This window comes from Triticum urartu, chromosome 2 (assembly GCF_003073215.2).
Source record: "Triticum urartu cultivar G1812 chromosome 2, Tu2.1, whole genome shotgun sequence".
NCBI classification, from domain to species: domain Eukaryota; kingdom Viridiplantae; phylum Streptophyta; class Magnoliopsida; order Poales; family Poaceae; genus Triticum; species Triticum urartu.
Window position 1 is genome coordinate 43,207,907 of NC_053023.1, and position 11,144 is coordinate 43,219,050.

General features: G+C 57.1%; 1 protein-coding gene across 1 annotated transcript; it reads left to right on the top strand.

Moving 5' to 3' along the window:
• The first annotated feature begins 7,459 nt into the window (after positions 1 to 7,459).
• Positions 7,460 to 10,158, top strand: LOC125535546. Its single transcript, XM_048698612.1, has 3 exons — positions 7,460 to 7,692; positions 8,043 to 8,506; positions 8,608 to 10,158. The coding sequence occupies exons 1-3, from the start codon at positions 7,624 to 7,626 to the stop codon at positions 9,956 to 9,958; spliced, it is 1,884 nt and encodes a 627-aa protein (XP_048554569.1). The 5' UTR covers positions 7,460 to 7,623; the 3' UTR covers positions 9,959 to 10,158.
• The last annotated feature ends 986 nt before the right edge of the window (positions 10,159 to 11,144 follow it).

Consider the following 11,144-nt stretch of genomic DNA (forward strand, 5'->3'; position numbering starts at 1 on the left):
ACGCGCAGCTCAGCTCAGCTCAGCTGGTTGCAGGCGCAGATAGGGTAGGGGCCCCTGGCTGGCATGATCTGCCCGCACGCACGCACGTACGTACCCTGCTTCTTATCCGGGGCTCCGGTACACGTACGTGCGCCAGCTGATTGGTAGAATCCTATGCACGCAGGATACTGGAGCACTGTACATCGACACTGGAAGCCTACACGTAGCAGGCGATGGTGATGAGTATACCGCAATTAATACCACACTGGAAGCAAGAATCTTACTACTGTACTATACTAGCACCAGCAAGCTGGCTAGCTAGAAGTACGTGGTACTAACATGAACAGTGCACTGTTCTTTCTCGATCGGTAAGAATGCACACACACGCAAGAACGCCGATATGACATGACACGTACGCGGGAATGAAAATAAACGGAACGGAACGGAACAAGAGAAGAAGAATTAAGAAGCTCACATTCAACAGCATGATATTGCTTGGTATTATACCATTGCCGAGTGAATAATGGAACGGGCCGTACCCGTGCGCACCATACGATCTCAGATCTCCATTAACTTGATCTCTGCCGGACCGAGTGGCGCACTTCAGTGGCATCCGATGAGATATTTTGCTTACTAGCTTTGTTTTCTTCTCTTCGTCTTTCTCCTCACATCGATGGGTGGCGACACAGAGAAATTATGCTACAGAACGTACATCATGCATGCATAGAGAATTACTCACTATTTTAGCTATGCAAGTAAATACGGAAATGAAACTCGGCAGTGGCTAATCTAATGAACCACTCCTACTACACTCTTTTAGGTTTCTTGTAATCACTATGTTTTGCAGTAAGTTAACTTTTTTTAGGGGATGTTGTAAGATAACTAGAACAGGGCATCCGGGGATAAGCAAAGCTGGTTTGGCTGCTTGCCTAGCTAGCCTCACCAGACAAGGACCCTGCATGAAGCTAGCTTTAGGTTAGCTAGGTAGAGATCGAGGACCATATGTAGTAGAACATGCTTACGCGCGCATGGAGACAGTTCATGTGGCCGGCAACCCAATAATGAGAGTGGACGACGAATAAAGCTACGGCCGTGATCGGCGACACCGTACACGGGCGCCGCATGCATCAGAAATAATGCGTTGCCGCACTGGAGAAGATGTGATCGACGACGACGCATAGCTAGCTTGGCTTGACACTCACGCACGGTCGACAGTCACGTTCACACAGCGAACACGCATGCATGCATGCATGGGTGCTCTTGCACTCGCAGATCGGAGCCGATGATCGTATGACAAGACCAGACCCACGACAGCGAGTACGTACCTTATGGCCATCGACCGGAACCTCATGCTCGAACTAGCTAGTTTTGTCACCCTAGCCAGGTAGATCGATCGTACGTAGTACTACGTACAGTGTACATAGAGGAGATGAACCCAGTGCCACACTGACACTAGCTTCACTGTTGGTGTGGATATATAATGAGACGTCCACTCGATCCCCATAGTCTGCCGGTGGCTAATTTTCTTGGGAGCCATTATCGTGATTGAGCGGCCAGATGCATGTGTGCACGCCGTGCAAATGCATGGCCCTGTCTCCCTAGACGTAGTGCGAAGCACACCACATGCATGGTGCATGCACGCATGCTGCCGCCATGTGGTTAATTAATCGGGAAACTGTTCAAAAGCAAGCCATCATTGGCCGCTAAACATACCGGCAGCATGGCCTTGTCACGTCGCCTCTCATGCTCATATTGAGCGTGCATGCAGTGATCCCACTGACGCGCCAATGCACCACTGTTTGTACCTCCACAGCTCGTCATTCCTCCATCTTTTCGGCCATGGATGTGCATCTCGTTCGCCGCCTACTCGAGGGCCGGCCGGGCACGCAGTGGTGCAGACGTATACATGCATGCAGATTCAGGGAGGGGATCTCTGAAGGGGGTGGTTGTTGGATAGTCCTTGTTCTTGCTTGGGCAATCATGCGTGGGTGTCCTTGTTTGAAAAACTCATGCGTGTCCTGCATGCGCGCGCTTGGTTGCGAATTTTGGATGGATTTACTTGTTTCGTCCGCATGGCCGGAGGAGCACAGTTCCGCGTTGATCTGCATGGCCTGTGATACTTTGCAGCACTGCGTGAAGGAAACAAGACGTTGCCGGACGGTCGGACCCGGATCGGGCCAGGTCACTTTCAGGTCTCAGCCGGCTGGCAGCTGGAGTACGTAGGAGTACATGAACCAAATGAAGATCATGTTTGAAAAGAAAAAGATAAGAGAGAAAGCAAACGTGAGAGCAACTCCAACGGGTCGATCCAAACGGACAACGATTTTGTTCACTTTTTGTCCGTTTGGATCGCCAGACGGACACGGATGCCCGCTTCGGCATTTGGGTCGGCGCCTGCGTCCAACGCTGGCTGATACCCATTTTGACGGCACCAAAAAAATGAATGCATGCAAATTAAAAAAAAAAGAAACAACATTAATTAAATATTAAAGCTGGCCACGAAGGCCGGCGAGAGTCCACGCGTCCACATATTTGCATTTAAAAAAATAGCCTAAACTACGAGGCAGCGCGCTGTCCTAAGCGTCGTCGTCGTCGTCCTCGGGGTCCGTGAGGTCGATGAGCGTCGGCGCCGGCCCGGCCCAGGCGAACGCCGTGTTCCAGAGCGCCGCCATGTCGGGCTGTGCCGGCGCAGGCAGTGCCGGGGCGGGGGGGTATGCGGCCGCCTGTGCAGCCGCGGCCTGGCGCGCCTCCTCCTCGGCCTCGCGCTGCTCCATCTCGAGGTCGCACTCGAGCATCTCCTCGTACTCGCCGCGACGGCGCTCCTCTGCCAGCTGGCGCTGACGCCACATCTCGAGGTACGCCTGCTCCTGCGCCGGCGTACGCCACTCCATTCCAGAAGAAGCGCGCGATGGGCTCGGGCTCGGGCTCGGGCTGTGGCTACGACTCCGGCTTGATGGGGGACGGCGGGGCCACCGGCGGCACCACGCTGTCGCCCGCCACGGAGAGGGCAAGGGCCTGCGCCATTGCTGCCTCGTAGCGGGCCTCCTCTTCTGCCTCCGCCGCCTCCGCTCTGCGCCGCTCGTCCTCCTCGCTCTCCCGGTAGACGGCCGCAAGGGCCGCCTGGTAGGCGTCCTCCGCCGCCTGGTCCTCCTCGCGGACGACGAGCGGCGTTGGCCTCCGGTCGACCTCGCGCACGCCCCGTCACCAGGCCTCCTCGTGCTCGAAGGCGAACCACCTCGCCCAGTTGGGCGAGTCGGTTGCGTAGGCCTTGTCGAGGCGCTGCTCCGGCGTCAGCAGCGCCCGCCGGCGCTGCACCTCCTCCGCGTGAGCACGAGCCGTCCACGGCTCCGCCGGCACTAGGATCCTATCTGGATCCAGATGCCAGTCGTGCGGCAGCGTCACGTCCGGATACGGCAGAGGCTAGCGATTCTGCAAGTGCCACTCCGCCTGGTGCACTGGCACGTTGACGCGCTGCCTCTGCCGGCGAGGCGCCGGCGGAGGTGGGAGGAACTCGGAGGGGAAAGGGTGGCGGGGGCTTGCCCTTGGCCTTGCTGCCGCTGGCGCCGGAGAAGAGGCCCATCTCGCTGTGATTGTGGTGGCTTGGGTTTGCCGGCGAGGAGGGAGCAAAGGTGCGCAGATGTGGACGGCGAGTTTGGATGGGGACGGCCCCGCTGCACGGTCGGCTTAAAAAGGACGAGCGCCGTCGCTGACGCGTGAGCCCGTCGTCATAAATTAAGCTGACCGTGTGGGCAGCGGGTAGTTGGACGGCTGCCATGTGAGGACGCGACGGATAGCGAGAAGGCACGTGAAGCATCCATTCGGTATCCGCGCCGACACATTTGGAACGCAAATTTGGGCCGCAAATGAGTCGACGCGGACGTGACACATACGTGATTTGAGTTTGGGTCGGCGCGTTGGGTCGCCATTTTTGTCTACACCAACATAAACAGACGCAGGCGGATGAAATGGGTCAGCCTTTGGAGTTGCTATGAATGATCCAGTACGTCGACCGGCTCAGCTGATGGATCGACGTGGAGACGTACTACTAGCAGATCGCGGCAGAGATGCAGGTATCGGTATCGGTATCGGCAGAGATGCACCACTGTTTGTACCTCCACAGCTCGTCATTCCTCTCTCTTTTCGGCCATGGATGCGCATCTCGTTCATCGTCCACTCGAGGGCCGGCCGGGCACGCAGCGGTGCAGACATATCCATGCATGCAGATTCAGGGAGCGGATCTCTGAAGGGGTCGTGGTTGTTGTTGGGTAGTCCTTGTTCCGGCCTTGAAAAAACTCATGCGTGTCCTGCGCGCGCGCCTGATTGCGAATTTTGGATGGGTTTACTTGTTGTTTCGCTCGCATGGCCGGAGGAGCACAGTTGCGCGCCGATCTGCATGGCCTGTGGTACTTTGCAGCACTGCGTGAAGGAAACCATGCGTTGCCGGACGGTCGGACCCGGATCGGGCCAGGTCACTTTCAAGTTTCAGCTGGCTGGCAGCAGGTACTACGTAGGAGTACATGAACCAGATGAAGATCATGGTTGAAAATAGATAGAGAGGACAGCCAATGCAAATCAAGCAAAGCGAACGTGAATTTCAGCGACCACGGCGGCTCTCCAAATGAAATTCAGAAGGCAACTGAGAACGGAGAGCGATGATCGAGAGCGGAAACATACGGACGTCGGCCGGTTCAGCTGGTGGATCGACGTGGAGACGTAGCGTTAGCAGATCGCGGCAGAGATGCAGGTGTCGGTATCCAGATGTGATTGCAGCCTCGAGTTCAGTGCACGTCAAAAGATATGGATAATGAATGCCGGAGCGCAGGTGGATGGATGGATGGATGGATGGATGACTTCTCCGACGGCTTTGGAGGATCCGCCGTCTCCCGCCTCCCCTGACCTGACCTCACCCCACCCCACCCGCACCCAGATCCCCATGGTAAAACTGGATCATCATCACCACCCTGCGCCACCGCGGCACGCCCTCATCATGCCGCCTCGCCTCCTTCGATTCCACCTTCAATCAACCTGCGTTGGAGTAGATTGTCATCAGCGCAAACATCAGTGTTACTTTGTGACTAATGTATGAAACTAGACGGGTTCAGAAGCAGAACTTTGGGCGCACATGGATACCTCGCACTCAGCACTACTCGGAGACATGGCGACGACAACGGTACTAATCTCTCACGAAGAACATTAACAAATCACAATAAGCAGGGCTTACCAGCACTCATTATATCCCCCCACAGCTTAATTATGCAGTACTACCACAGAGAAATCATGTGCGGCGGTAGCTGATATTCCCTGACCGGCAATGCCGTTCGGAGACAGTTGTAGCACAGCATACGAAACATGATTACTCAGTTAGTGGCACTTAGTGGCGCATACACGTAGAATACTACTAGCAGTACAGATCTAGCGTACCTGTCTACGCACCCGCTCCCAATTAAGCATGACTTTGACGGAGGCAGCTGCCTGCTCGCACCACCTTTCAGGACGCGGCCGGTTTAGCCGTCAACGTTAACCAGCGCAGGGGAACATGTCCTGCGTTCCTGCTGCGGCTAGACAGAGTAGATATTTATTTGGTTCGAATTGGTTGTGCCGATCTAACAATGATTCTTCCGTATAAGTACCACTCATAATGCTGTACTAAACATGTCTTAATGACCAGTGTCGTGAGTAGTGAGTGCTGGCTCTAGAACATGCGCACCTACGTACGTATACGGCTTGAATCGTAGCACCTACTCGGCCGTTTGAACGGATCGAACAGTGAAGGTAACTGGAGCGCAGCATGCCATCCGATCCGGTTGATCCAGCGTTTTGGTACCATGTGCATGCTTTTCTTATAAGAAGATTCAGTTAAAAGGGTTTCTAGTATTTATGTTTTACCTTTTCTTTAGGTGTTCTATAACTTGCTTTTCGCTTTCAAGCTTTCTAATAACACTCCTGTTTGCAACAGATGTTTTTCCGTTATGATGAGTAATGCGAGCGAAAATTGCACGGTTTGAAAACAACAAACCTGCTGATATCAAATTCAGTCAATATTTATGCTACTCGTTTCCTATGCGCGGCCAAAACGAGGAATGCCTGGATATATATTAAACAAACGTTACAGAATGATGTGTAGTATTTCAGATTGGAGTACCGCAACAAAAAGCTGTAGAAATACTGTCAGCTCACAGCGGAGAAAAGTCAGCACGTAGGAACCGAGGCACGGCCACATGTCAGCACGGTTGACCTTGCGACCCAATGAGCAAGCGACGCAAGTTGAAAAATATGTCCAAACAGTGCTAGTGGTTCTATTAGGTCCTGTCCATGCACGTTCACTGTAGCGTGCGAAGACAGGCCAGAGCATCCGATGGTGTCCGCCCGCACGGCGTGCCCGCCTCCCCGGCGACACGGACCGACCGGCCGTTGATAATTCCATCAACCCCGCGCACATATATACGCGCACACACAGTGATCGCACAGCTAATAATCCGATCCAACCATCCGTCCGTCCATCATGTCAACATCAATGCCGATAATTCAGCTCGGATCGACTCCGGTGAGGCGAGCCGCATAAGCGGCGGCCCCATCAGCTGCTCGATGCCGGTCCCGATTAAACAACGATAAGAATGTGCCGGCGCGCAATGGTCACCACGTAACGGACGCATCACGCGTGGCTCCTTGAGGTTTGTTTCCCCGTTGGCGTACGATTATGATCGCGACGCTGACAGCCGCCGCTGCTGGAGTGCCCGCTAATCAAACTGTTGTCGACGGCGTTGTTCCGTTGATGAACGAAAGGGGGTCGGTTCAGTTCGGGTCGACGAACATGGGGGGTTTGCTGGATAATGGCGGGCTGCTCCGCTGGAAAGAGGGCGCTGACAGTGCCGTCGCCATGTGCCCCGATCCAGCCGCGCCTTCTCAAAATGCGCCCACGCTTTCGCGGTTCGGCTCGCTTTGCTTGCCGCCGGAGCTGGAAAGAAAGAAAAGAAAGAAAGAGATGCGTCCACGGCCCACCGATGACGGGGATTGGAATTTTCTTTTACCGCGAGAGCTGAGTACATTTTCGATGAGTACTTGCGACGTGCTGCGAGTACCACTGGCGAGGTACGGGCAGCGGTTAACACCACGTGGTAAAAAGAAAGTTTACTGTGCGCCTGGGAGGTTCGGCGCAGTGCTACTCCTCTGCGGGGGTTAACTTCCCCTGTTAGCCCACGTGGACGGCCGCTGATCTCTGAATGGGGAAGGTGATTACAGGCAGCAAATCTCCAGCAATAAAGGGAAAAATCCCCGTCATCACTGAGCTGTGGGGCACACGTAACACAGGTCCTCTCACTCCCTCACTCTCTCTCCTGTTTAAAAAAAGTCGGCAAGGCGCCGTGGCACGGCAGGGGCACTAGTCTAGCAGTAGTCGCCCAAGTCACTATTTTATTTTACTGCCTAGAAGTATAGCTAGCTAGGCCTGCGTGGAGGCATCTTGTCCAGCTAGGAACCGCGAGGCACCCAGCAAAAGGAGAAGTAAGGAAGAGCAGTCCGCCCAAGCAAGCAAGCAACCTCCATCTCTCTCTCTCCCGTATATATTCAGCCCCCGCTCTCTCTCTTCTCGCCCAGCTCGCTCCCCTGCCCCGGAGCGCTCGGGCTGGTTCACGCGCGGAGGCTGCCATGGCTGTGTCGTCCCCCGCTCCGGAGCCGCCGAGGAGGGCCGGCAAGTGGCGCCGCGGCAACAGAAAGGTTCGTGGTGCCTCTCCTTGCTCGCTCGCTTCAATGCAGTGCTGGTCCGTCCGGCGGATGGGGATGGCGCGGTTTGGACTTTGCGGAGCGGGGTCAAACTCGGCGCGTGCCGTGCGTCATCCGCCGCGTCTCGTCCGTCCTCCATTGGCGATGCTTCATTTCCTGTTTTGTTCCCTTCCGAGCCTGCTTCATTAATGTCCGTTCTGGTTTTGATGTTGGGGGGAGGGCGGAAAAGACTCTGTTTTCTTTTCCGGAATCTGATGGTGGTCTGAGGAGGGAGGGAGGAGAGCTTGAATTCTCAACGCCTGGATCTGATGGCTGCTTGTTTCCATGGCGGTTGTGCGCGGCAGGTGATCAACGGGTACATCGAAGAGGCGCGGGCGGCTCTGGCGGCCGCGGCGGCGCGGGACGGCGACGGCGGGGATGACTCGGCGGCGGCCGCCGCGCTCGGGCTGGTCGGCGCGGTGCTGGAGCTGTCGCCGCGCATGGAGGCCGCGCTCGAGCTCCGGGCGCGCGCGCTGCTCGCGCTCCGCCGCTACCGGGACGTCGCCGAGATGCTCCGCGACTACATTCCCAGCTGCGCCAAGTCCTGCGCAGGGGACGACACCGCCACCTCCTCCTCCTCGGCGTCCTGCTCGTCCGGCTCCGGCGACCTCGCCTGCGCGTCCCGCGCGGGGCTTCTCTCCCCGGGCCGTGAGCTCTCCGTCTCCGGCGCCGGGGCCTCCCGGTTCCTCTGCTGCCTCGACGTCTCCGCGATCAAGCGCCGCGTCGTCGCCGGCCTCTCCAGGAGCTCCGAGGCCGAGACCCAGTGGAGGTAACGGAGTCGCTCGCCATTGCCCTGATTACCGGATCGAACATTCATGGCGCTTTGCAGCAAGCAGTGCTGATTGCCATTGCCAATTCGTTCGTGTGCAGGTACTTGGTCTTGGGTCAGGCTTGCTTCCATCTCGGCTTGATGGAGGACGCCGTGGTGCTCCTCCAGACCGGCCGCCGCCTCGCCACAGCCGCGTTCCGCCGCGAGAGCGTGTGCTGGTCGGAGGATAGCTTCTCGCCGTCCAACTCGACGGGCAATGTGCCCGCTGCCAGCAGAAGGGCGCCGTCCAAGTACAGCCAGGCGTCCGGGATGCCGCCGGCGAGCGAGGCGGACTCGGTGTCTCAGCTCCTGGCGCACGTGAAGCTCCTGCTTCGCCGCCGCGCCGCAGCGGTGGCCGCGCTGGACGCCGGCCTCCCCGCCGAGGCCGTGCGCCATTTCAACAAGGTGCTCGACGCGCGCCGCGGCGGCGTGCTCCCGCACTCCTTCGCCACGGCCTGCCTGGTGGGCCGCGCCGCGGCGTTCCGCGCGTCCGGGCGGCCGGCCGACGCCATCGCCGACTGCAACCGCGCGCTGGCGCTCGACCCGGCCTTCATCCCGGCGCTGCGCGCGCGCGCCGACCTGCTCGAGTCCGTGGGCGCGATCCCCGACAGCCTCCGCGACCTGGACCACCTGAAGCTGCTCTACGACGCGGCGCTCCGCGACGGGAAGCTGCCGGGGCCGAGCTGGCGGCCGCAGGGCGGCGTCCGGCAGCGCGAGATCGCCGGGGCGCACCGCGAGCTGGTGGCCCGCGTCCAGCAGCTCCGCGCCCGCGTGGCCGCCGGCGACGGGTGCAACGTGGACTACTACGCGCTCCTGGGGGTGCCGCGCGGCTGCGCGCGGTCGGAGGTGGTGCGCGCGCACCTCCTGCTGACGCTGAAGCTGAAGCCGGACCGGTCGGCGTCGTTCGCGGAGCGGCTGGAGCTGGTGGACGAGCACCGCGACCTGGACGCCGTGCGCGACCAGGCCCGCATGTCGGCCCTGTTCCTCTACCGGATGCTGCAGAAGGGCTACTCGCACATCATGTCCGCCGTGCTGGACGAGGAAGCCGCCGCGCGGCAGAGGGCCAGGGAAGACGCCGCCGCCGCCGCATTGGCTGCCTCCGTGGCCGCCGCCGCAGCGTCGGCGACCAAGCAGGCAGAAGAAGAAGCCGCAGCGTCAGCGGCCATGCAACAACAACAAGAAGAAGAATCAGCAGCCGTGCCGGAGATTCCCGAGACAGAGAGTGTCCGCTGCGAGAACATCGCGGAGCCGGAAACGATCGCGCCGCCGTCACCGAGGCTGAGCGCGGCGGCGATGAGCCCGATGTTCCAGGGCGCGTTCTGCCGCGACATGGCGGTGGTCGGGACGCTGCTGTCCCGCGGCCGGTTCGACCGGCCGCCGATGGCGGTCAAGTGCGAGGCGATGAGCTGCTGATCGTCGTACCAGACGGCGATATCTCGACAGCACCACCAAGCAGCGGGGAAACGGAGAGGAAATTCGGGGAGGTGTCGTTCAAAACCAAAAATCCATGGCAGTAGTGTACAGTTCTGAGAGGTCGTTTTCCATTGGAAAACCAAAAAACAAAAAAATGCAACAAGTGTAGCAGTGCTAGTAAAGTTTTGGTTTCGTCGTCTTGACTTGGGATCATGCATGTCCCCTGTGAGTTCCTTCCTTCGCCATTCATGGCGTGATCCTCGCGTCGCTAGGATTGTGAACACGCTAGCAGATCGATCGGATCGGTCGAGATCGTGCATGCGCGAGCTGTTTATTCTTGCTCTTCCTTGGCCGGCACTTGATGACTTGATTCCGGTCTGCCTTTTCCACTGACATGATGATGCTGGCTCGAACGCGCTCGTCTTTCGGGGCTGCCCATCCTCGCCATTTCCATCGATGCAGGAGGGGGCACCGGCGTGGTCGTGGTCCATTGCAGGATCTGTGTGGCACTAGCCGCGGCTGTTGTTGTTGAGGAGTGATGACTGATGAGCCGGCCATTATTTGCAGGAGAAGCTGCCATATCTTTCAAGGACACCTGTTTGTTTCCATGTGAAAATCCATAAATTTGCAGAGTAGTTCAAGAGAGTGCAGTTTAACTGTGATACTATCTTAAATAGTTACTCTCTCCGTTCCTAAATACTTGTCTTTCTAGGCATTTCAACAAGTGACTACATATGAAGCAAAATGAGTGAATCTACGCTCTAAAATATGTCTACATACATCCGTATGTAGTAGTCATTTGAAATGTCTAGAAAGACAAATATTTAGAAACGGAGGGAGTACATGAGAAATGGAAATCCATAAATTTTAGCTCAAGAGAGTGCAGTTTAAATGTGTTACTATCTTAAATAGTTACCACTATCTGACCGCTGGCTTTAATAGTGTTGCAATTAGTTAGTGGTACTGTGAAGATGTGGGATAGGGTATCCTAGGGATGCTTGACACTTCATCAAGTCATATAATCTTGTGGAATTGACTGCCTGAGCCATGCTCCAGTACCATGCATGATCGCTCCCTATTGGTCTGGATTCTTGAAAAACTGTTGCACTGATGGCAGGGTATCCTATTAGCAAGTGATCCTAATTTACTCAGTGAGTGAGATGCGACTACCAAACCATGCACTTAG

Coding starts and splice junctions, on each gene's coding strand:
- LOC125535546 (XM_048698612.1), top strand. CDS start 7,624: ATGGCTGTGTCGTCCCCCGCTCCGGAGCCGCCGAGGAGGGCCGGCAAG. Junction 7,693..8,042: donor GGCGCCGCGGCAACAGAAAG/GTTCGTGGTGCC, acceptor TGTGCGCGGCAG/GTGATCAACGGGTACATCGA. Junction 8,507..8,607: donor GAGGCCGAGACCCAGTGGAG/GTAACGGAGTCG, acceptor GTTCGTGTGCAG/GTACTTGGTCTTGGGTCAGG.